We start from the raw sequence: 27158 nt of genomic DNA, 5'->3' as shown, positions 1-27158 counted from the left end.
GGGCTACAACAGCAGAAGACCCCACCGGGTACCACTCATCTCCACTACAATTTGCATGAGTTCACCAAAATTGGACAGATGAAGACTGGAAAAATGTTGCCTGGTCTGATGAGTCTCGGTTTCTGTTGAGACATTCAGATGGTAGAGTCAGAATTTGTCGTAAACAGAATGAGAACATGGATCCATCATGCCTTGTTACCACTGTGCAGGCTGCTGGTGGTGGTGTAATGGTGTGGGGGATATTTTCTTGACACACTTTAAGCCCCTTAGTGCCAAGTGGGCATCGTTTAAGTGCCATGGCCTACCTGAGCATTGTTTCTGACAGTATTAGTATGGTGTTCCTAATAATCCTTTAGGTGAGTGTACTAACCCTATTCACACTCTTGCGCACACACACACACACAAACCCACATACATGGGACTAAAACCATTTAAAGGGCCTTTAAAAGCATATATCACTTTCATATAAATCTATGTTACCTGTTACCTCGCAACCTGATTTCCCATTAGATTGTACCCACACAAACTGTTTGTTCAAATTGACACACTGTGACATGTGTTTTATCCCCAAAACACATTCTCAATTCATCCAGTTAATGACACTTTAACTATTAGTAAATCCAAGTCAATTTTCTTTATCACAAAGTGTGCATGTTATTAAAAATAAAAAGACTTGCCTTTTTTCCACAGCTCCAATATAATCATTCTGCAACATAAATGTAACTCCTCCCACATGTGCATTAACCCCTCCCACTCATTGCGAAATTCTGTACAACACACAAACACACCTGTTGCACAAAAACTCATTTGACTTCACTTCATGAATCCCATTCTATAATATTGTACATAGAACAATTACTGACACTGAAAATTTCACAGAAATAATAATAATAATAATGAACTATAATTCAAGCAAAGTGCGACTGAAGCTGTACGTGCCTGTACAGTTCCTACCACACACTTACTGCTTACCATAAAATAAAAGACAGTGCTTGTTTTTACTGCCAGATTAACAAAAATGATGAGCAACAATACTTTGACACAGGCTTCCAAATCAACAACAAGGACAAATTTCCACAGGAAAATCCATTAGTCTGTTTTACTCCCTCATTTGTTATGTTTAGTGTGCAGGAGGGGCTTCTGGAATGGCAGTTCACACAGGTTTGCTGTAGCTGAAGATTCCCACTGGAAAGTGCTTTACGTGCGTCGGCCACTGTGCTGCTAGCTGGAAAAACTTCACGTCATGCCACTCCACGCCATCAATTGAAACTGCAAATGAACAAAGCAACTTTAGCACATTGCTGTTTGCATTAAACATAATCGGTGCCTTATTCACTAATAATTGCATATGTTTTTCATATTTATACGTTCATTTTACTCTTTCCCCAAGTAATCTCATCAATAAAGAAAAAATATTGGCATTAAAACGTGTTCCTGATGAAGTTTTATGTTAATCTGTAATTCCGCGATTATCCACTAGATTACCAAATTTTTACAAAACTGAAGCCAAAACGCTATCTACTAATTTTAAACTCTGTTTATGTCTTGATAATCATTCTATTATTCATAGTACCCCGCGGTTTGGTTTGGGTCGGGTCAGCTTACTTTTGGGAGCTTTTCCATTAGGTGCAGTACGTGGTACCCGATACTCCCACTGCGAAGTGATACTAAACTCAATGGAAAAGCTAGCCACACCAAAGTGAGGTGAGCTGACCCGACCCAAACTAAACTAAACCGTGGGGTACTATGCAATGGAAAAGCACCAAAAGTGAGTAACAAAATGGAACTCCACATGTTTTCATTTAGTTTTTTCATTAATTAACTCTTTCCCCGCCAGCATTTTTCATGATTTTCACAAAAGTTGAATGCCTTCCAGAAAATGCTCCTTTTTAAATATATAAACATACAATATATGAATTAAAAGAACAGACCCTCTGCTTTCAAACAAAAAATCAGTTTCATCCTACCTTCATCTGTTCTGTTTTTATCACCTCTCAAATATGTGAAGGTTTCATCAAAAACACAAAATTTTGAGCAAAAAGCTGAGATAATTCCATTTTTGTGAAGGACTTTTGATAGAGATCAGATGCAGAGCGATCTTTAAAACATACACGGACATACAGCTGTTTGCCCTAAGGCAATACTTCTGGTTTTTATAAGTTGCGGAATAGCGCCACCCGGTGGATAATAGCGGTATTGCAGATTGACGAGATAACTCGTCAATGGCGGGGAAAGAGTTAATTTATGATATAATATAAAAAACAAAAATTTAGTTAGCGAGTCACTGAAATGGCTCTGAATGGCTCAGATTTACTGTGGATGAATGTGATTTAATCTCAATTGTAAGAATTGTGTTTTGGAGAATCTTTTTAACTTACCTTAAAACAGCTTAAAAAATATAAACTTTGACAGCACATCTCATGTTGTGATTGTTTTGTGTTTCTTGTTCACTGCATTTAAATAGTGTGTGTGTGATTATTTACCCTTCAGCATAGTGTGCTGGTGTTTGGCGGTGCAGATGAGTCGGCTAATGGCGTCGATCACCTGACTCTTAGAATCCACATCCTTCTCTTTCGGTTTCTTGCTTAGAAAAATCACTGAGAAGAGAAATAACCGCACATAAGAACCAAACAAACACCTCTTGTGGAATCCAAAGCTTGACAGAATAACAAGACATTTTAGTATTTATATTATTGCATTTTCATCTTAAAATGCATTACTTTTGCTATGATTATGCCTGACATTCAGACTACTCAGGAGTTTTTGATCCTCGTAAACTGAGACTTTTGTAATGCTGCCTGTGTAGATGGACCAAGTCAGACACTTATGTAAACGAAGGCATAAGTGCCCACATTTGCATTAACATGATGCACGAACCTCTCCACTCGCGGGTTTCATCTGCCTTCACATAAAACCAAAGGAACGCTTTCAGATATGTGCTGAGTTCTATAAATTTCTCTCTATTCTCGCCCAAAGAGTATATGTAGGTATACATTTATGTGTATGTATATGTATGTACGTACGTATAAATGTATTATGTGTATGTAAGCATGCACACATATATAAGGGTTGTTAATCGATTTAAATATTTAATCTAGATGAATCGCATGATTGTCATGAGTTAACTCATGATTAATCGCAACTTACTCACTTATTTTTATCTGTTCTATATTTACCTTAATTTGACGTTGTTTACGTTTTTACTCCTCTATATTAGATCCTTGCATTACAGTGAATGTGTTGATTAATATTACACATCAAATCAGATTTTTCCCCAACAGTTAACCAAACATTTACATGTGTTTTTGAGTCTTGTTGCTCTTAATAACTCATTAAGAGGGATAAAGTTTTGGACCGGATTGATGTTTAAAAACTATTTTAACATCAAGAAAATTCTGCACTTTATTTTTTAATTCCTGCATGTTTTATAACCAAAACCAAAATCTCAGATGCGTAAGTGGATGGACACGCATCCTCTGTATTAGTTAAGCATTTAGGTTGGTACACCTATCAGAAAACATACAAATGAAGTTCATTTTAGATGTTTAATGACTATTTACTGCCTAAGGCTATGTCTCAATTTATCCAACAATGGCCATACATACATTTATATTTATACACAGTCAAAGTTTAGATGCTTCGATAGGAGAAGCCCAATTAGACTACCAATGTCAAAGTAGAATCTTCACAGTTGTTTATAAATTGAGGATCATTCAATTTTGGCTATATAAGGGGTGCACGTGATCTGATTTCACATAAAACAACTTTTTTCCAATACATTAATATACAGCCTATTATGATAATGCTATGCAAGTATGTGAAAAAGCAGATGTTCATTCATCCAAACCAAGTAACACATTAGTATAAATGCAGATTGTTTACATATTACACCCTCAAGACAGCTCTAAGGCCCAATCTTAGATGTTTCCCAACTGTGTGTGTATTACCTTTCTTGTTTTTCTCCTTCATGACAACAGTCATGGCCATGCCGGGAGGAGGTGTCGGTTCTCCTCCACTTGGAATTCTAGACACCTGCAGTGAGCGGAAGTTACTCTTCAGTGTGTTCTTTATTCCCACATCTCTCTTGTCACCTTCTTTCTTCTTCTCTGATCCCTGAAGTGTCCAGTAGTCCACCTGAAGACCCATTACCTCACCCCCAGAGCCTGGAGAACTACACACAAACACAACTTGGCTTAGAGCAGATATGATGAGAGATGTGCATTTAGCTCTGTTAACACCGTTAGGGATGGACAGCAACATTTTTAGACCATGCCCTTTGTTTGCTTGGTTCTTGTTTTACTGTAGGGGAGGTAGAGGAGGACGCTACCCCCAAATATTTATTGCAAGGACCGATAGGCAACAAGCTCCAGTGGCCACAAAGCTTGGCCTGCTATGGTTTCCAGCGTGTTCTACTCCAGAACCACCAACACTCAAGGATGCCACGCTAGTGTTCCCATCCTTCACGTTTACCAATTCCAGTGGTCCCACAGACACCTGCTACAGTGGTCCAGAGACCGGTGGTCTTGGAGGTCCTGCCACTGTCATCTGCCCTGCAGGGGTTTACCTTACTACTGGGTGTGTCTGTGCGGCGTGCAATACACTGTTCTGCTGCTCGTGCAAAATCAGCGGCACCAGTCTCAGCCCATGTGTCCACTCCAGAGCTCTCTGCCTCATCCAAGATGGCTGCCCCTGAGTAGGAAACATGATGGTCTCCTGATCTGCACCTGTCCAGCCTACTCTTTCCTCCACTCCCTGTCTAACATGCTCCGCCCTGGACTCCGCCCCCTTTCCAGCCTACTTCATAATAAAGTTTTGTTTTTACAGTGCAGTCTGCACTGAGCTTAAACACAAACAAAAATACAGCAAAATGTCTGACTGGGCCAATGCAACACACTGATAATTTCTTTTTCAAAGTCCACACCTCAACACAATTAAAACGGTGTGTGTTTGCGTGTATTGTACCCTGCTGTAGAGAGACTGGCAGAGACAGAAGGAGATGATGGAGGTGTAGAGGTCATGTCTTTGCTGTGTGAGGTCCCCGTCTGGGCCGGAGGTGAGGACAGCATGTTCACGCTTCCCACCATCACATCATCAGAATCCACTGCAGAAGAAACACTTTCACTGCTCTTATTCTCTTGATCTGTATCATGGATGTGTCGTGTAAATGTAAATCTTACCGGATGTAGATAAGCTGTGCTCTACAATTCCCACTTTCACCAACTGCAGGAATAATACAAATCATTTGGCAATGAAATATTGACCATGTTCAACTGGTACATATATTTCATACTGCTACAATTTCTGAAATATGCTGCTCAGCTATTTTTCAATAATAGTTTTTCTTACAATAACTTTGGTAACTGGCATGAGGGGTTGTTTTATATGAATGCAATCAACACTACAAACTGTGTAAAATCAAGAATGGAATGACATCCTTTGGGAAAGTTCCTAATGATTGAATTATTTCTCTAACAGCATCGCGTGCATAATGTGGGACACTTAAATTACATAAAACTTTGGGAACCTATTAATGGAAAGTGGCACACCCTGTTCAGAAAGAGAGAAAAATAAAAAGCATTTCTTACCCCAATGAACGGGACAAACTTCTGACAGGAGTCTTCATCAGGACTGCCAAAGAGAAAGAAAACATCATTAAAGAGTACACATAACGTACACAAATCTAAGCTTAGGCTTTCAGTGAGACTGGGATGATCGGAGATGTGTGTGAGGTCTGTCAGGGTGTGGAGGGTGAGAATGGGTGGTGTCAGATCTCATAGTCAAACACATGGTGGTGCATCTTGTGCTGCGACATTACAGTGAGTGTGAAGACTCATGCCATGGCTGAGGGTCATGACAAAATGCTGGAATAGCTTCTTACATCCTCCACCAATCAGTGATGGTGTAAGGCCACAGGCTATACATTAAACGCACATTTATATAATCTCTAAGCATTCTAATGACTGAATCCCTGATCTGCTCTTCAAGTCTAACAAAAACAAAAGAGAGACCTCAACATTTTGTGAAAATTTGCAACTAACAAAGTCTCACCTATCCAGACTTTTGATAAGTACACATTGCATTTTAATCAGTCCATAAACTGGCCTTCAACTAACCACAGTTTAAGTAATAAAAGTTTGTAATCAGTTAGTAAACATTGTGACTTTTTTATGGGTGGGTGAGTTTAGGTAGAGGCAGAAAGACCGCTGACCGATGTGACAGGATTATTTATCTCATAGAGAAACCGAGTGTGTATAGTAAAGAGTATAAATCATTAGATGCCCTATAATTATGTGCTGAATGGGCACGAAAGTGTGCGCTGCAAAAGTGAGAATTTTTGTTGATTTGTTTCTGTCATCTCGAGATATTTCACTTGCGTCCACTGATCAGTACTGTAACTACATGACAATCTGCAAAGCAGTTATGAGACTCTGAGAACGATCCAATCACATGAGGTCAAAGACATAAAAACAATATTGATTCGCTTACAACATAGGTGGGAGGGTTTGGGGCGCACAGTGCTGCGCCCCAAGGCGGATCTGAAACAAGCCAATTAGAGCTCAAGTCACATGCTTTTACCAAGTTTACTGACCTACATACACACTCGTTTGGGTGGCACCCCAGACACACACACAACAAACTCAGTTTTGATTTTTTCAAATGAATGATAACGTGACTAACAGTGAAATAGTACAACTATGATTTTATATTGTATTAATTTGCACTATATATATTTAACTTTTTTTAACATGTTAAAGTAGCATTCCTCTCTGGCCAACTTTAAAGGGGTGGCGCCCCAACACCCCCTATTGACCAGCCGCCACTGATTTGCATTACTCGTGTAGCCGACTCAACTGATTTGTATTGGCTGCCTTTAGTTTCACGTATGTTTTTTCCTTTAGCTAGCGCTGTGGTGTAATCGTAATGTTGATACTTAAGGGGTCTTTTTATAATTCAGATGTGCTAAATTATATCTTATTTATGTGTCTCAAAAAAAACTTTTTCTAAAATATATAATTACACAATGCCATAAATTTCACCTCATTGTAGCAGCTTGAAACCTTCTGAAAACACATTTCATTATATATGCATTTAAATATTATATAAATCTTAAAAAAAAGATTACATCAAAAATTACATAAAAACACAATGATTGTTCTTATATGCGTATATCTATCTTGCATGCGCGTAAGTTTGATTTTGACATTGGTGGGGACCAGCGTTTGAAATTAACACAGCTGTGGCGAGTAACGTTGTCAAAGCACTAGCCAATTTGGTGGGTTACTTTTTATAAATAATGTTCAATTGTTAATTTCTCTGTAAGGCTCATGTATGTATACACATTTATGATTTACATTTTATAAATTCTCACATTAAACATAACCCCCACCCACTGCAAACAATACACTAAAACAGAAAAGTGCTTTGGATTACAATTTATCAACATCTTTATCTAATGAATTCATAGGCAACCGTCAATTATCATGACATTCCACTATAGACTGATTCAGTGACAACAACATAAAAACACTGGTTTTGTGGCCCAACTTCCAGTTGACTTCTGCAAAGACTTCTGAAAATAGATCTTCAAAACTCTACAGGTAGAGACAGATGAACCTGAAGCGTCATAAACGGCGGGGTTAAGCATCGATATTCTATGAGCTCAACTGGATGCCTGACTGACCACCAGGGCCTCTTAGTGGCAGCCTTACAGTTAGCTATAATAACTGTTCTGAGGTCAGTTTTACTGCTATGAGGAGCTGGTAACATATAAGCCTTGCCCACTAATTAGATGTACTACGACATGGTTTTTGTAGTCAATGTTGAAGGCTTCAGGGGTGATGCCAGCTTAGCTTGGGGGATAATTTGTATTAAGAGCTTCTTCAACTTGTGGCAATGTCTCATTCTCTTTAAAGCCTATTATGTTTAAAAACTTGGTCAGAGAATGGTCTCTTCCATGATTTGCATACTAAGAATGGAGATCAGGAAAGAAAGAATGCCCCGGGTGTTAAGATAGCACCCAATGTAAGAAATCTCTCATCTAGTTTCCTGGATGATATAATTTCTTTCTTATCTGCTGGTCAAAATGACTTAATCTAGCAGTGTCATGAGTTATAACCTCTATCAACTCCTCATATCTGTGTCTGACTCATCATCAAACAGTGATGCCATGTTAACTAGTTGAGGCAGGAGTGTTTTCCCATAGTGTAATTTCATGATGCAGCGTAGAGTTCCCTCGAAAGGGAACAAAAGACACAGACAGACATCAGTGCTTAGAAGAATTTGGAGATTCAGGGGCGACCAGTGGGTGTCAGAACTCATTAACCCCGCTCCCAAACCTTTCTCTATGTTGATTGTTTGTGGATGGATTTTTTCAAGCCCACTCCATGCTGACCGTATGTGTACTGTATACAGTGTTTACTCTATATAACTGTTGATGTAGCACATTGCGGTATGATTTATGCCTATCTACAGATTTTAATGCGATTATTTAGTTTGAAAGCAATGCAACAATCGTTGACAAGATTGTAAAGGTCATACAGCGTGTAACTGGATGAAATCTTCTCAAACCTGTTGAACTAAGTCAAACCAAACCAAACTTACATCGGATACAGACAGCGAAGACTGGATTATGAAAACAGACAGTGATTTAGACTGACAGGTGTCTGAGGTTAACAACATGACATTCACTTCACCCCAAACACACAGTTAGGTACCTGATGTAAAAATCAAAATACAAACTTCTCTTCCTTGAAGGCAAAAACAAAAGAAAAGGAGGAGAAAACCCAAAGCACAGCGGTTACTGTGTCATTCTCAACACAAGACAAAATAAAACAAATGAGAAACAAACATGCAAACTATGAATCAAAAGACTTTTTACCCCAAAACAAAAAATTATAATCACAAGCAACAACTCACAAGATTTTAGGGTAAAGTGTTTAAAAGCCATTAATAATACAGTATCTCAGGGCCAGTGGTTGGCTCAGTAAAGCCTCAAATCAGCCTTAAAACACACTGTCAAATTCATTATGCAATACAGAGACACTCTCAACAAACTGCATTTTGATATTTTAGTGTGTATATAATGTACGTTCAGCTTGACTAAAGTTTATTTGAGTTGTTTTCATAAACAGAAGCAGATTAAGGATGAAAAATCCCAGAAAACACACACAGATAAAATAACTTTTCAGCAGCAGCTATATTTTATACTTGATTTGTACAAAATGTCATCTATTATATTGATAAATAACTTTATAAATAAAAATTTTGTTATTTAATTAGCATGTTTTTGTGGTTTGCTTTGTAATCAAAAAGGGAGTTTTCTGAAATTGGTACCGACTAATTAAATTTTGGTACTTTGCATATTTTGCATATTGCATATTTTAATTGATTTTAAAGTAATTACTATTATCTTAAAGAGTGAATAAGTCTATTTAAAATTTGACCACGCCTGTGAAACCACGGCTTAAATTCGCGTAATCTAATTATGAGATTTCGAGCGTCAAAGTAGTCATGACCATAAAAATTCAGCATATTCAGCGTGCAACCCGGTGCAAAAATTTTTATGTTTTTCTGCTTTTTGGAAATGCACATTATAAAAAATATATCTGTTTTATAAGACTTAAGAATTTTCCTATAAATGCGTAACATCACTAAACACTGGACAATGTCAGCTTTTACGTGGTATGCGACCAGGGTTTGAAATGAACTTTTTCACTCACCAGCCAATTTGGCTACTTTAAGTTTCCTGCCATTCAGAACTTCTACTAGCCAAAGAAAGAAAGAAAAAATAATATGATTAACTGTATCTCATATCTTTATTTAAGTTTAACATTTATTAAACATTTTATTATTATTTCTTATAAAATCTGAATCGCATATTATTCAAACAATTCTGTCATTTCAGGTTATAGCACCAAAAACTATTTTGAATATTGTTCAAGTCAAGTAAACAGCACTAAACCTTTGTGACAATGTGGGTCTGCAAACCTATTTTATTTATGTCCCCACCAGGATTTAAAATTGACTTTTTTACTAACCAGCAAATTTGGCTACTAAATCAAGTTTCTGGCGTTTCAGAACTTCTATTAGCCACAAAAGCAAGAAAATAATCAAATTAACTATTCACATTTTTATTTATAAAACATTTATTGAACATGTTATTAATTTATTATAAAATCTGAATGGCATATTATTCAAACACAATTCTGTCATCCTGCCATCTTCTCTCTTCCTCTTTTACTCTTGCCCTACTAAAAAATCCAGCTAACACCAGCATAAGCTAGTAGCTGGTTTAAGATGGTTTAAGGTGGTAGTAGCTGGTCCTCCCACCCTGACAAAGCTGGTGGGTCCGCTATTTACCTTTTTACAGTTAGTAACCTCAGGTAAGTATTGGCACATTATTATGTTTGAGTCTAGCATGCCGTTGTTTGTTGCATTGTGACAATTGTGTTCAAGTAAGCCAGAGATGCGCAGATGCTGCGCAATAATGCTGTATATAGTATACCCTGATGATGATTTGAGTATTTGCGCTAAAACTGTGCAGATTTGGCTTACATGAGCTTTAGAAAGAAATTAACGATTGAATATAATTTATAAAAAGATAACCCACCAAGTTAGCTAGTGATTTGACAACGTTACTCACCACAGCTGTTTTTTACCCGCATGTGGCAGGTTGGCGGTTGTTAATTTCAAACCCTGTATGTGACACGTAAACAGGCAATTATTCGAACATTATTTCGCAAATGACAAAAAAAATAGCTTTAGCTGGGTTTTCACAGGCATCGTCACAAATTGGTTGTATTATTAGGTTGTATTATATAAATAGGCTTTAAATACAGATATTTTACCATGTATAAGAGAATGTATTTGGAATATTGCAATACAAAAAATATTTGTGGTCCTAAATTGTGGTCCAGAAATATATATGCTTGTAACTTTAGTAACCTTTTATTTATTTAAATGTGCACTCCGTAACTGTTTAACTCTTGAAAGAAATGCAATATACTATATTATCAGTGGTGTAAAGATAACAATTTATTACAAAATAAACTGTATTGTTTTAATTACATTAGAATGAGTCGTTTCTATCTACATACACCAAAAGAACCCCATACATGAAGGTCGTCATTTTGCACCGCCATGTTTGTACAGTAGCCCTAAATGGACAAACTGCTTTACATTGTCTCAGACGACGACATGTTTGTCCTGTGACGGCTACCGTAGCTTCTCTATGCGTTTCTCTATGCACTAAAATCTACACACAGCATCTTTATTATAAAGGTTTTGTTATTATTTGGAAAACAGATTATTTACTGTATCAGCAGAAGATGATGAAGAAACATTAAATATTATAACACATCTCATTACATGTATTTAATGAATTATTTCATACACACAAAATAAGACGCTACCTTTTCTGTTTATAGGTCAGCATGGCCTCAGAAATCGGGAACTGATGAGAGAGATTTGCTCCGGTCAGATACTGTGACACACGTCCGGCAACATCAATATTATCTGAGGAGGTTTTCAAACATCACATTCATTGAGTACCATTAAAACACAAAACACATACATTAACATTTTATTAGATGTTCTTAACGTAAATAAACTTTTTTAATTCAGGGTTTTTCCTGGCTCAAAATTAGGTGAAGGTGTTGTCCTGATGTGTACCATGGCTTTAAAAAAGCCTTTTCAAGTGACATATTTTTTGTGTTTTTATAATGAAAAATTGCATTTTTATTTATAAAACATTACATTAAAAAAGAATTAAAGGTTTGTTTGTCATATTTGAAGAGTTTATGTTAACAGAATTGTGCTAATTTCAGACTCAAACCTGAAGTCGGTGCCTCCAACCTCCCAAACACATCCCTCCAGCCTGCGTCCATGAAGATGTTATTAAATTTACTATCAAATGTTGAGATGTACTTGGCCAACGGATGACAACCTGACCGAAAACACAGCATTTAAAATGATTATTGACATTTGCTTTGGTGGGTAAATAAGTTAAATCCCAGCTGAAAAAATGATTTCTATGTGTATATCTTAAGACTTTTTTCTTTATGCATTCACATAATTTGTCTAGTAAATGTACTTATCTTGCAATAGTTAGCCTGTACGTAACAAAGCATTCACATAACTCGTCTGGGTAATATACTAATGCCGCAATAGCTAGCCTGTCTGGAACCGAGCAGATATTAAAACACAACGATACATTATTAATACGCTAGCTTGTAAAGTTTATTCATAGCCGCTATATTTTGCTATTTATATTGTCTGTTAATTTTTCTGTGTTTTCCCCTGCTTCTATTAATGTAAAGCTGCTTTGAAACAATTACCAGTTGTTAAAAGCGCTAAATAAATAAAATTTAATTGAAATTGAATTCAATATATATTAGGGGTGAAACAGTACAAACTGTAAAGTGTGATTTATACTTTTATGTATGTTATCCCTAGCTGTAGCCTCTACATTGTAGGCTATGTGTCATTTGTGTCAAATTGCAATTACACATTCTGATCGTCATCTTTGTTTTCACCATCGTAAGTGGAAATGCGTATGAGGAAATGCGATACCTGAGGGAGGGGTTCTAACAGACCAATCACAGTGCTTGCAGTTCACATAGAATTGACGAGCTGTTACATTTTTGGAGAGGTGCGCGTCAGGCTATGCCGTAGACTAAATGCAAAACTATAAATTGATGTCTAAAGGTATTTTATGCATTCTGAATTATTAACAACTCGTATTAAAGAGTTGGATTCCCATGCTAAACATGGGCACAGTTCCTCACTAACAATAACCGCAAAAATAATTTACTTAGCTGTAAGTCACATAACAATGGTGGATGCTGAATGTTTCGTTTTATTTGATTTATTTGTATTATTTGTGTGTTATGAATACCATACAGCTGCTGTAAGATGGGGTCATTTCAGACTCAGATGTTTCTGCTTACCCACAGGAATGACCAGGAAACGGATATAACTCAACCAATCAGGCGTCTTGTTGGCGAGCTGCTCCACAAAACAGCGAAGAACGGTGCTGAGGTAACTTTGATCGCCCGCCACAGCAACCTTAATTGTTGGCGGCGTCTGTGCATTACAGTTACAGCTGATGAAAAAACAACAAAGACATTATAGTATACTGCATGAAAAACCTTCTGATTGGTTTAAATGCCAGCTGGATTTTTTTTCCATGTATATTACAGTGAATTATTTCATTCTGTATGTTTAACTTACAATCGCTGAATCCTGGTAACAATGGTGTTGAACGCACCCTGAACATCTGCAGGTGAGATGGTGGACACAACGGGCTGCTGATGCTCCTGAAGAATCTCATTCAGATACTGACAGAGAAACATAATGAGTCTGCCTGCAGATTCCTTACCATCTCCCAAATAAATCCAAACATACAATACAAGATCATCCACACACATACACACGCACACATACACACACACACCTGTCCCTGCCAGTCTGTAGTGTTGATAAGGATCATGCTCTCTGGCAGATGTTCATCAGAGTTCAGGATCTGATTCAGTTGATCGTATACAGATTTTCTCGGCACCTGCGCAGATAATAAACACGTGCTCGCACAAATCTCCATCATTACACTAACAATATACAGACACTAACACACACACTTACCTGCGTAATGAGTCTGGAGTCGGGTGATGTTTCGCTCTCGATGCTGTTGGTTCGATCGCTCTGAGCTTTTGAGTTCTGTCTGTCCTTCATTGATGTGCTGCGTGGACGACGCTGTGATTTACTGTCAGCTTTACTGTCCACACAACAAACGGACAAAGCATATGATCACATTTGAACATCTTTAAACACAAGTATAACACTCACTTAAACCTCATTCACACAGCACTTTGGTCCCAAAACATTTCCGGTAAATTGTCAGAGAGGCTTCTGTGTAAACACAAACACGTCCCGTAAATGTTCTGGGATCGCTCCCATAAAGAGGACCTTTTAACATTGCCGTAACATTTACAGAAAGCATTCTGTGTGAACAAGAGGCAGAAACAATGCTGTAAGGGGCGTGCCATCGCAACAATTAAGTTATGGTCTAGCTCTTTAAAATAAGGGATTTACATACAGATTAGCATTCATGACGAGAAATGTCTGCAAACTGGACTAAAGTCAAATATCCACTCTGAAGTAGAGATCATTCGCCAGCATAAAAGAATAGCACGTCACGCGCTACTTTATAGTCTTATCATAAACAAAAATGTATGCAAGTGGTTTCTGAAGAGAGAAATAACAGATAAAAAGCAAAATTCAGACGTTGCAAAAAAACTACTAAGTGCAGGACTTTAACTCTTTCCCCACTATTGTTGATCTCATCATTTAAGAGAAAAACATTTGCATAAAAAAGTTCCTGATGAGTTTTTATGTTAATCTGTAATACCGTGATTATTCACTAGATAGCGCACTTCCCTAATTTATAATAAACTGAAGCAAAAAATGATTTATTAATTTTACACTGCGTTTATGTTTTGATAATCGTTCTAATTTTGATCTCCAACAAAATTCTTCACAAAAATGCTATTATTTATTTGCTAAAAAAATATTTTTGAAGAACAATACCCATATTTAAGAGTTTATAAGCAAAGAAAAAATGAAGTGTTTCGTTGCAAAACGAGATAACTCCGTTTTTAACATTTTTGTCAAAACATGTTTATTATTATGTTATCATGTTATTATTTAGTTTTATGGTGCTACTTAGCTGTATTTTTTAAGTTATGAAGGTTTTAATCAAAACAAACCAACTGCAGTTGAATTAATATTAATTGGAATGCTCAACCAAAAAACGACATTTCTGAAAAAGTTGTCTCGTTTTGCAACAAAACTCTTCAAATATAGATAGGATGAAACGTTTTTTCCTGTTTTGTTTGTTTGTTTGAAAGCAGATGGTCTGTTTTTTTATTTGATATATTTGTATGTTTATATACTTTTAGATGAAATTTTTCCTGGAAAACATTTAGTGAAACTTTTGTGAAAATATCACAAAATGCTGGCAGGCAACTTTTTAAAAAAAGGCTGGCGGGGAATGAGTTAAACACATCATTTGACTTTACAGGATCTTTATGGTATGTGTGTGAACGCGGACACAGATTGCGTAAAATCATCGGCAGTGTAAATGAACCAAAAATCAAACGATCCCAGACAAATCCCAGACGTATTTTCCGCGTATTTTCCGTAATGTCTGTGTAAAAAGGGCTTTACAGTCTCTGTTAAACCTCATCACAACTCCAGCAAGTATGCATAAATGTCCATGCTGGAAAATTCAAATCACTAAAATCCCATCAAATTAAAGTGATAGATGACTGAGCTGGACATTAGCAATTTTATATTTGACAAACTTGCATTGTTCTAAAGCAGCGTTAAAGAAAATGAGACCCTTAGCAGTAGAGACAGGAAAACAGCATAAAAAAAGGAAAGAAGGGTTACATAAACAAGATAAAGTATAAAATGCTAGATGCAGGGTGATTGAGCTGTTTTTACAACACAGATGCTGGTTTAAGATGGACTTTTAAAATCAAAAAATTATATTAATGTGACTTGTATAGAGAAATTAAACAAATAATTGCTAAAGTGTAAGAATGAATGTGAAATGAAGATGAAATGAAACCAGGAGGACAAGAATACAACACGATTGATGTGTTACCTAGGTGACATGAGAGTCTGAGATTCGGCCTTGCAGAGTTTGCCAACACTTCCTGTTAATTTCTCTGTGTTCACATCCCAGCTCATGTTGGAATCACACGTGACCGTTCCCCCGCCCGCCTCCTCCTCCATCAGCTCCTGCACAGAGAAATAAACACCCGACAGGGAACATGGATCACTTTAAGGGCTCACAAAAATTGTCATGTTGCCGTGGTCACGGCCACTTAGCCACAAAGAAGAAAAACAGAAGTGCTGATGAGTCGGAAAAAGAACATTTATACAAGATAGTATGACATTTTGATGATACATTTATGTGAACAGACTAAATGGATGCCATATATTGGGAAAACTATAGATTTTATACATTTATATATAAAAACAACTTTGTGCTTGCTTGCCAAAAAAATGTTCTCTGCATGCACACTCTCTGTCTCCAAACAAAGCGCTGTCTCTGCTCTCTCTCTCTTTTATCACACATATTACTAACAAAGAAACTGAAATGAGTGTGAGATTATGTTCATTTTAATTGTTTTTTACAAGAATACTTGCCAACAAAACTGAATTTTGTGTGTGCACATTGTGGCTCTATCAATTCATCCATATTTCTAATGTTGGGGCTATATTTTATTATAGCAATTTTAGCGCTAAAAATATTTTTCTCTCATGGGCCGGATGTGGCCCACAGGCCACCTATTTAGGAACCCTGCCTTATATTATAGTGTCACATAAATACTGATGGTTGTTTGATATTGTACATAGACGTTACAACCTTACACCACTATTTATGAATAATGATGTTTATTAAATCTGTACCAACCACAGCTGTAGAGTCCAACAATGCGGTCTCATCCAAATATCGAGCAGCGGCGGTTTTGTTCTTATCCACTGTTAACACATCACCAACCTACAAACACAAACAATACAAATATTCAATAAAAATTTATTCATTTTGGATTTCTGGTTAACTAAATTGACCAGCTCAAAATTACAAAAATCATAGAAATAGACAAAGATTCACTCCTTCTCTTAAAGAGGACAAATCTGACTTCATGTTTAAATGCTATAATTGGGTCCCCAGTGCTTTTATCAACCTAGAAAATGTGAAAAAGATCAACACAGTAACTTAGTTTTGGTAAACCATTCTCTGCAAGCACATGAAAAAATAGGTCATTGAAATGTGGCTCCCCTTGTGATGTCAGAAGGGGATCTTATTATAATAATACCGCCCCTTAATCTGCGCTATCCAACCACGGCACTGCTAATTAGTGCAGAGATCAGCTCATTTGCATTTTAAAGGACACACACCAAAAACGGCACATTTTGGTCACACTTACAAAGTGTCAATTTTAACATGCTATAATAAATTATCTGTGGGGCATTTTAAGCTAAAACTTTACATATGTACTCTGGGGACACCGAAGATTTATTTGACATCTTAAAAAGTCTTGTGAAATGTCCCCTTTAATATAAAGCAATGAATGAAACACAATACTCAGAAATGTCAGTGACTATACAATCTAGATATTAAAAGCAGACATATTTAATGATTTGTTTCTGTGACGTACAGTTGAAGACTGTTCTCTGGGTTGACTCTTCTGGCTGTGTAAACTCCCGATCTCTGTCTGTGAGCTGGAGTGAGACATCCCCTCGAAAAATGGCCTGAAGTGAAGACACACATTCACATGTTTAGCATTTAAAACAGTGCATTCATTAATACAGGAGTCCTGCATATACAGTAAACTATGTCTCAATGCTCAATGTAGCATTCTGGACACTTTGTAAAGATGATATCTGTACATGCTGACTCATATGATCCAACAACATTTGAGTATGATACTGTATGTGCATGGATCTTACTTTAGTTTGGGTTTGGGTGTGCTGAGTAAACTCTCATTGTCCTCCATCTCTGGGCCGCTGTCACTTTGGTTATAAACCTCCAGACTGTCATACAGAAGATCCAAATCTTCAACCTCCTGCGTCTGATCAACTGGGTCTGAGTCCAAAACCTGATGATGGGGGATACAAACAAAATATTAGTAGCTGAAAGCTTAAATAATAACATTTTTGTAAAGGAATTTTCTTAGAGATCGGATTCAGAACGATAATCAAAACATACACAGAGTTGAAAATGTTGTTCAATTTCAGTTTTTTATTAATTGGGTAAGAGCGACATTTAGTGCATAATAGCAGAATTACAGATTACTTTAAAAACTCGTCAGGAAAGTGTTATTGGCAAGGAAATGTTTTCTCTTAATAGACGAGATCTCAATGGCGGAGAAAGAGTTAAATAACTCTAACACATAAATCAAATAGGCAGGACATTCACAGATTCAGACACAGATTTTGTTTTATCTGTAAAGTCTTATGAGCATATAGAATAATTTACAGTAACTGGTTAGTATAATTTGTAGTATAAACTGGTTAGTAAAGTCGTTCTGTTTTCCTGCCAATGAGGAACAATCCTAATGTGAGAGACTAAAATCAAGCAAGGGGATTTATTAACTCTTTCCCCGCCATTGACGAGTTATCTCGTCAATTAAGAAAAAACATTTGCATAAAAAAAATTGTATCTACTAAATGGCGCACTTTATTAAAAAACAATTTATAACAAACTGAAGCCAAAAAAAATATTTACTAATTTTACACTCCATGTATGTTTTGATAATCGTTCTGAATCTGATCTCTAACAAAATTCCTTTACAAAAATGCAATTATTCATTTATTTAAATTTTATTGCTAAAATTTTTTTTTTTTTAAATACCCATATTTAAGAGTTTCCCATTTTGTTTGTTTGTTTGTTTATTGTTTGTTTGAAAGTAGAGGGTCTCTTCTTTCATTTGATATATTTGTATGTTTATATATTTTTAGAAGAAAAATTTCCTGGAAGGCATTCTGTGAAACTTTTGTAAAAATCACAAAAAATGCTGGCAAGGAATGAGTTAAAGTGGCTGTCAATTTGATACTAAATAATTTAGTCTTTCATTGTTCAGCGCATTACATTTCTATGAATGTTATTTACTCAATTCAAAATAATAAATAATTAACATTGTAATGTCAATACAATATAATTCATCATGTATGTGTTTAATAAAGATGTTGCTGATGTTTAGAAACTCCTCCACATGTTTTGCATTATTTTACATGCTAGTCTTAGATACGTATCAACATTTGCTACATCTGAAGTGTCCCATTCAAGCCTGCTGAAATAAACAACATGAATTTGCATACTGGCCCAGGATCATTTATGCTGTTTAGTGCTGATGGATCAGAAAAGCACAGACAGCACAAACAGTTTGGTAAACAAGTTTGACCGAGAAACTCATGTCTAATTTCACTGTGTGCTATTATTATATTTTTTTTTACCATGCCTTTGATTCCTATATTTTGTATTATGTTAATAATGATCATTGATGCTGGGAACAGTCAATCTTAAACATGAAATATCACTTATATCTGCATCACTTAATGACTTTTAAAGTACCACCGCAGTGAAAAGCACTGAACTGAAGCTTACTTGACAAAACAAAACATTTCTCACCTCATCAGACACTTTAAATCTCTTCAGAAGAGCAACAAACTTCTGTTTGAAATTCGGTTGCTAAAGAGAAAGAAAACAGAACATGCATGAATATCTTTATCTTCTATTAATACCATTATAAGAAATGATTGCCATATTCATTCACAAGATACCACAACATACACAAAACTTTGTTTAGTTAACTTGAAATAACATTAATTACAAATCAAATATTCTTGATGTACAAACAGATTTAAGAATGAAGGTCAGTGTCACTCCTTGTTTAACATTTGTGTTCCTGATGGTAAGAAGATTAAGACATCACCTCTCATGACCTTCTGGATCAGATAACACGTCTCTTCTCAAGGTGCTGTCTGGTGTTTGCTTTAAAGCTTTTATTGAGTAACATTTTAGTTATTGTATATGTGGACATACCCGAGTCATAGATGTGGTTCTAATCATTTTCCTTCGAGATTTTTTCGGCTTTCGTTGAACCTCCTCATCTTCATCATAAAGGTCCTACAAACAGAGGAATATTCCTGAATTTTAGGAAGTTTAAATTAAATATTTGTGTGGGTATCATATTCTAACGATTTACTTAATCTTAGTAATTTTTAGGCACAATTAATGTTGCACTATTATTATTATTACTCATTATATGAGAACTGACCTGACCCTGAACAGCATCATCACTGCCTTCTTGCTCTGAAGAGTAACTATCATCATCATCTTCAGAATAATTATCCAAATCTGGAGATCGGTCTACAGCACAAAGAGACAGGTAATGTCCTTATTATAGTTTATGGATATTTAAAAAAAATACAAAACTACATATTTAAATTCATTTATGAAAAAACAACATTGTACAGTGATTGTATTGTTTCATGCTGAGAAGTCACTTTCTCTTGTAAGGTCATTGGTCATCATCATCTCTCTTCCTGTGTGCTCTGGATGAAGGAGTGAGTTTTTATCTCAGCTTAATGCACTTGAACTTCCCATTAGTATCTGATTGTTCATGTAATGACTGAATATAATCACTCACTGATATAATCAGTATACAATATATCTGCATAGTGGGTAAAGATTTGGACTGAAGTTTAAATGAAAGATCGCAGCACATGTGAGAACTGACACAAGTACTGACTATATAATCAACTTTAGGTGTAAATGTGATAACTGTGGTTACTGTAAGTACACCAGTGTCCTAACTAGACACAACGGGATAGAACAAGAAGTGACAAACGATATTTCATGTCAATCTGTTGAAAGTATTTCATTGTTATAGAAACAACTAAAAATCTTTACATGTTCTACATGCACCTGAGTAGACAACCATACAAACATTTTTTTTTTTTACAATAATCTGTCCTCTTTCATCTTTTACAATATTATATTCAGATATTTTGTTGGAGATGAAGCAGATTCAGGTAGCTGGTTGTTATCATAAAAATAAAGCCTTGACAATGTGATCAGGATCTGACGCGAAACGGAGGTAAGTTATCCTGTCATTACGCGGCTATTTATCTCATAAGTAAGAAACATTTAATATGGATTTGAAAATTTGTATTGGCTTATTTTTAATGAATGCAGACCTATTTACTCTCGACTTTAAAGGGGACACATCATGAAAATCTAAAAATGTGAAAAAGATCAACCAAGTTTGGTAAACCATACTCTGCAAGCAAGTGAAGAAATAGCTAATTGAAATTTGGCTCCCCTTGTGATGTCAGAAGGGGATAATACCACTCCTTAATCTGTACTATTCAACCACAGTCTTGTCATTTAGTGTAGAGATCAGCTCATTTGTATTTAAAAGGACACAAACACATTTTTGCCCACACCTACAAAGTGTCAATTTTAACAGGGTTTCCCGCAGCACTTTGCAGTTCGGGCGGCCCGCCTAAGCTTGTAAACCCTACCGTGGGGTATTTTAAGCGGAGCTTCACATTTGTACGCTGGAGAAACAAAAGATTTATTTGACATCTTAAAAAAGTCTGGTGAATGTCCCCTTTAACTCTTTTCCCACCATTGACAAGTTAACTCATCAATTAAGAGAAAACGCTTCCCTGCCAATGAAGAGTTTTTCTGGCAATCCGTATTTCTGCTATTATCCACCAGGTGGTGCTCTTACCTAACTTATAAAACACTGAAGCATCCCCTTAGGGCAAACAGTAAGAACCACGTGTATGTTTTGATCTTATCTCTATCAAAAGTCCTTCACAAAAAATGCAATTATCTCAGCTTTTTGCTCAAAATTTGTAATTTTTGAAGAAAAAAAAAACGTTTCATTCTACCCTTATTTGTTCTCTTTTTATCACCTCTTAAATATGGGTATATTTGGGAGGCATTCAACTTTTGTGAAAATCATAAATGCCGGCGCTGGCTGGCAACTTTTTTTTAAAACGCTGGTGGGGAAAGAGTTAAGATAAGACAAGGTGTTCACAAACACGCAATTTGGTTTAATCATTTGTAAATATAATGTCATATATGTTATTAAAACATATTTATATTTTATTTTTGTGTAATATTAAACTGTACCTCTCAAAATGATTTTCAGAATCTGTGTTACCGTGTGTTATTAGTTTCGGGAGGTTGTTATCTCAAAATAACAAACCTTGGAATGTTGCGACTGGCAAATCAGAATAATTTCAGAGTGTTGTGTAATAAAAGTACATAATAACTTCACCAATACCACAGTTTGTGGCATTATAGAATACTAGACTTTATGTTTAAATGAATGTCCAGAAAGTCTCACTATTATAGAAATATGCATTTTCGTGTTTTATTGAATAGAGATATAATAAGGTTTGGGAGGTTATGGGACACTTAATCTTAAATTAAGTACACGTCAGAATTGTGGGCCATTAGGCATGGGCAAAAGTTAGCACATACTTTACACTTATATGGTACATGTGTATTAAAGTGTAAAGAAGTGAAATGTGTTTGAGTTTCACCTGATGCTTTGGTCTTGGCCTCCGGCTGTCCGCTGCCGTCCTCCGGGTCAATAGGTTGACTGGATAATGAAAAAACACTCAGCTCAGCCGCACGCACCGGACCTTCCTTCACGTTACTATGAAGACCTAGAATCTGTCCTCCATCTGTGGGATGCTGCATAACCTTTAAACAATAAAACACATACATAAAATCACACACGCAGACAAAAGCGTTAAAGAATAAACCTACAAAACTTCAATTCTGCATCATGCATTAAATTACCCATCAACCCCTGGGCTAAAGGAGGCTGAACTGCCTATTGTCCTGATATCTGTGTGTGTTAGGTCTCTATTGAATACCTCAGCCAAGAGGAATTTGTGGGGGCGAAACTGCGGAGATTAATTGGAGGCATTTACAGAAAGTGAAAAGAAGAAAACGGTCTCCACTAAAGTGCATGTTTATGAATACACTTAAACATTAGAAATGAATCAGCATTCAGTGAGATCCTAATGAAGATTTACCAGAGTAAGCTAAAAAAAATCTTCAAAAAAATTGCCGTTTTAAATGTGGTAAATTTGGTTGCCAGATATTTTTGGGAAATTACCAACAGTTCATGAACCTCTGCCACCACTAAATGCCCATAACAGCATTGGCATATCACATAAAAGCTATCCGTATGAGAGTATTTATTAGACAGGAGTCAAGTAAAATAGGTCACAGTCTGTCTAAAAAAGATCTGACTGAAGTTCACATCAGGGTGTGTGATTTTGTCATCTGAGTCGCACCTCAGCCATATTAATAACACCAACGGCCAGCGTCTTGTAACCCAGAATAGTTCTGTTTTTGTAGCGTTTCCTCCTCTGAAGCATGACCTGCAGCCGGTTGGCATCTCTCTTCAGGAAGTGTGGGTACTAGAGAAAGCATGTTAAACACTGGTTGATTACATAATTTCCACCAAAAACAAGGCAGCAAGCGAAACGATAAACACACACACACATGGACATTTCCTGACACACATTCGATTCCTGTAGCTCAGTTGATAGAAAGTTGTGTTAGCAGGTCACGGGTCATTAAACACACATACTGATCAAATGGATACCTAATAATCATCGGTAGGTCATTAAAAGCGTAAACATGTAAATACACATACACACATATTTTGTAGTTCTTAAAAGAAACCAAAAACTGGCAATTCTTCAACAAGAAGAAACTATAAAGACATTTATAATTTAACCCAAACAGATTTAGGGAGACATCACCTGTAGGGAGAAGGTGAGCTCCAGGTCTGTTTCCATGAGGCCGCTGGGTGGGAGCATGTACTCGTTTGACCTCAGGACACGCTTCGAACCCTGCCGACATGAAAAAAACATTATCTCATCTTAAAAATACACACATTCATTACAATCCTGGTCTGATGCTCTCTCATGAAAAACAATGGATTTTAAATCAAGACCACACAATCTAGGGTTTCCCGCAGCACTTTTCAGTTCGGGCGGCCCGCCTAAGCTTGGAAACCCTACCGCCTTAACTAGGCCGTTAAAAAAAATCGCAGCAAAAAAGGCCGTCAAGTGCATCTCATAGAATAGCGAGGACGCGCCACACGACCGAAATGAGATAAAGACGTGGTCCATCATGTCTGGAGGATAACCAGTTGATAAAACACGTGTCTGTGAGAACTGTAAGTGGACTTATGTTTTGGGTTTATTTAAGCCTGTTATTGTATTCGTCTATAGTTCTTGCAAATTTAAAGTAAGTTAGCTGGTGATTTTGTTGTTTGAGCAACCTGCTAGCTAGGTTTCACGTGCCTGTTGATTAGATACATGGGCGTAGATTTAGGGTGGGACGCTAGGGACATGTCCTTACCAATATTCAGGGAAGACTGAATTGTCCCTAGCAATAATTTCGACCAAAATTAATCTGTATTTATATTTATACAACAGTTCTTTCTGGTTCTCGAATCTGATTGGCTAAGACCTGTGCGATATTGTGCTGATATCGGCACTGTAACCGCTTCACCTTTCGTATCATTCCGCCACCTAGTGAATGGAGGTCCTAAGCAGGCTCATCTCTGAATGGAAAAACACAGACGCCCTGTTTTGAATCACTCTCCGTTTGTCTCATTAGTTTACTAGCTCATAAATCAGTCTGTGAATCCCCAATCGGAAGTTATTCCGTCAAAGATCAGCGCTCTTGGATGTTACGTTACAGTTAATGGGAGAAATGTCTTGTCACATCGTGTGGATTATTAACACTTGGAAAGAGGAATATAAACACTCGTTTTTTTCTGGAGCTATATTTCTTATCAGAACGCGAAAACACCGTGAAACTGCAGGTAAGCACCGCAGCTTTTAAATGTGGACATTGATCATTTACTTTATCGTGACCTGACTATTAAAACATGTTATGAGATATCGCCACTGATATATTTATAAGCAGCATGCAAAAACATATCTCTGACACTTATAAAACACCGTTTTATATAGTACTGACCAGAACAAAGTTTAATAATAATAATCGAGTGCTCGTATCGCGTTAAGAATAAATGAGAACGCAATAGTAACGTTATACAAGTAGTTTTATTAACTTTTACCTCGCGCCAAAACAATAACAACACAAAAGACACTAAATATGAATTAAAAAACAAGTAATAGTTTGATAATGACACCAAATACTGCTGATTTGATCTCATTTTGACGATCATAAACAAACAAGGCCAACATGAGAGCCGGGGTATCTCTGTCAGAAATGTAGCCCAGAGAGGGCGGTGGTCAGCGGGGCGAGTGAATACTGATGTCCGCTCATGCTTTGGTTCTCATTCGTACCGAATCTCACTAAGCAAACGTTCAAACAGGCGCTATCTTTACTAATCGACTGCAGATTTAAATATAATACATATACATTCTCGACTGAACTAATCTTAAAACTACACTTTGTGACCAAGAAACGGTAATATTAAGTAAAGGGTTTTCCGTCCATTGAGTTGTTATGAGCTTCAAAGCAGCCGAAAGTTTTACCTGTCATTCTGGCCGCCCTCAAATCCGTGGCGGAAGAAGTAGTTCTCAAACAAAGAGGCTTTTAAAATAACTCCGTTGTTGTTTTCTAGTTTTCGTTTTTCAAACGTGTGCCGTCGAACTGTTGTATAAAAGCAATATCGCTCTCGGAGTTGTGTGATATAGCTCTATATCATCACGGCTGTGATTGCCTCCGGCACTCGGCCTGCGGCCTCGTGCCTCTGGCCTAATCACAGCCGTGATGATATAGAGCTATATCACACTCCTACTCGAGCGATATTGCTTAAATAACCACTGATGTCCGTCTTATTCTTGTTTTTTACTTATTATATATTTTTCAGGAATCATTTAAATGAGATTAGAAATCTTTTGCAATCCCGTTCTGTAAAAATAACGCTCTATGTTGAGTCGAGTCAGATGTCACTGAGTAACATGCATTCTGAGTTGTCAATTGTTTATGTCAAGTAAACGGTGATAAACAGTTTTTGCAATGCGACCATTTTATTTATGTCCCCACCAATGCCAGGAGCAAACCTACGCCCTTGATTAGATATAATTGTTGAGCGCTCTTGCTCATGTTATTTATGTGCATTATTTACATGCAGTAGTTACACTCCTTTAAGATAAAGTAATTAATAGTGGGAAATAATCAGTTTTTACAATTTTTGCGCTTTTTCTATCATCGTTCGCCAGACGTTCTACAACATCTGCTTTAGTTTGTGTTATTAACCCTTTAGTTTCACTTCATCACGCAGCTATTCCCGTTAGAGGTAAAAAAAAATATTCATTAATAATCTAGTATGTGTTCATTTTCTGTCATAGTTTCTTCAAAATTAAGTTTTATTTGAGCGTTTTAAATAAAATAAAAAAAAAACGGTAAAAGTATAAAACAGAACATCAAGTGACATCAAGGCCCTGTTTACATCTGGTATAAGGATGTGTCTTGGTCAATCAGATCTTAAGTGGACAGGTGTAAACGGGGTGTGAAAAGGTTTCAGCTCGTCTACTTTCTACCATTTTCAGAGGTAGTCAAAAACACATTCAAATGGATTTTGTGCTTTTATGGTTGATTGCTTTTGTCTCCGCCTATTGATCAAACAACACAAGCAGCAATACTCTAACATAATATTAGTGTGTTTCAACTTAAACCCACTTGTGTTTTAATGAAACCAGAGGAACTCATAGACCATCCCCTCGAAGTAATCAGGACAGAAGTGGGCAAAAGTGGGCACAAGAGATGGATTTACTCTTCAGACTAACTCTTCAATCAGGGACCAATCCATAAAAGCATACCGTTTAATTGGTTTGAATCACAAAACATGATGTCCATTGAAGTGTCTGCAGGGTCTGAAGGGGTTAAACCCCCATGCATCGTTCTCATCCACTTGTAATCCGTTCGAACAAAATGCATCTTAATACGAGGTGTAATTTTGCTATACGTGTTGAAATATACTTTTTCTTTGTTACTTCCCGTTTTGCTTCATTGCTCTGTTTATCTTGTTAACCAATGGAAAGCTCATCTGGGATGCGAGTGATGAATGTTGGCTTACTCTGCATTACCATAAATGCTAATGTGCCCATCAACCAAGATCCAGCAGGAGTAAAATGCTCTCTTATTATACAAAATATTACCGACAAATTATAAATATTCATGTAACGTCTTTACACTGACCTAGGTCTCAGTTCATTATGTGATAATGTTGTTTGTTTGTTTGCATGTCTTGTCTGTCAGAATTTTATCATACAATTTACTTACAAAATTATGCAAATAACCTGATCTAAATAAATCCAGTGAAATTCGTTCTTGCAGGATAGAAGCACAAGGTTATGAAGAATGTAGCGGTCTGCTGTAATCTAGTAAAATGTAAGACATTTGACTTTTTAAAAGTTTAAAAATGTGACATTCTTTTAGAAGTGCAAAATGTATTGGCAGGAAATATATACTAGTCAATATTTGAAGTGGATCAAAACCTTTCATAAAAGATGTCTTAAAAACCAATTCCCAATACCCATTCTTGTCTTTGGAAAACAGG

The 27158-nt window shown here is 36.5% G+C and overlaps 1 protein-coding gene across 2 annotated transcripts in view; it reads right to left on the bottom strand.

Annotated features, from left to right (window-relative positions):
• Positions 1-327: 327 nt before the first annotated feature.
• Positions 328-27158, bottom strand: part of LOC129453676 (phosphofurin acidic cluster sorting protein 2) — a 68930-nt gene continuing 42099 nt past the window's right edge. The window contains exons 3-25 of one of the 2 annotated variants that reach the window (XM_073865636.1): positions 23374-23463; positions 22900-23025; positions 22135-22297; positions 19851-19942; positions 19616-19699; positions 19202-19261; positions 17521-17669; positions 17229-17322; positions 16481-16567; positions 15665-15801; positions 13639-13771; positions 13454-13558; positions 13231-13337; positions 12948-13102; positions 11834-11944; positions 11412-11514; positions 8715-8747; positions 5586-5628; positions 5178-5220; positions 4963-5101; positions 3948-4171; positions 2484-2597; positions 328-1269 (exon numbers count right to left, since the gene is read on the bottom strand). In XM_073865636.1, the coding sequence (XP_073721737.1) occupies positions 1154-1269; positions 2484-2597; positions 3948-4171; positions 4963-5101; positions 5178-5220; positions 5586-5628; positions 8715-8747; positions 11412-11514; positions 11834-11944; positions 12948-13102; positions 13231-13337; positions 13454-13558; positions 13639-13771; positions 15665-15801; positions 16481-16567; positions 17229-17322; positions 17521-17669; positions 19202-19261; positions 19616-19699; positions 19851-19942; positions 22135-22297; positions 22900-23025; positions 23374-23463 (2508 nt within the window). In that variant the 3' untranslated portion in view covers positions 328-1153. The remainder of the gene's footprint in view (positions 1270-2483; positions 2598-3947; positions 4172-4962; positions 5102-5177; positions 5221-5585; positions 5629-8714; positions 8748-11411; positions 11515-11833; positions 11945-12947; positions 13103-13230; positions 13338-13453; positions 13559-13638; positions 13772-15664; positions 15802-16480; positions 16568-17228; positions 17323-17520; positions 17670-19201; positions 19262-19615; positions 19700-19850; positions 19943-22134; positions 22298-22899; positions 23026-23373; positions 23464-27158) is intronic. The other variant, XM_073865637.1, reaches the window with a different exon arrangement.

This window comes from Misgurnus anguillicaudatus, unplaced genomic scaffold (genome assembly GCF_027580225.2).
Source record: "Misgurnus anguillicaudatus unplaced genomic scaffold, ASM2758022v2 HiC_scaffold_32, whole genome shotgun sequence".
Classification (NCBI taxonomy): Eukaryota; Metazoa; Chordata; class Actinopteri; order Cypriniformes; family Cobitidae; genus Misgurnus; species Misgurnus anguillicaudatus.
The sequence above is the reverse complement of the archived record's forward strand: the minus strand, read 5'-3'. Positions and strand labels throughout refer to the sequence as shown.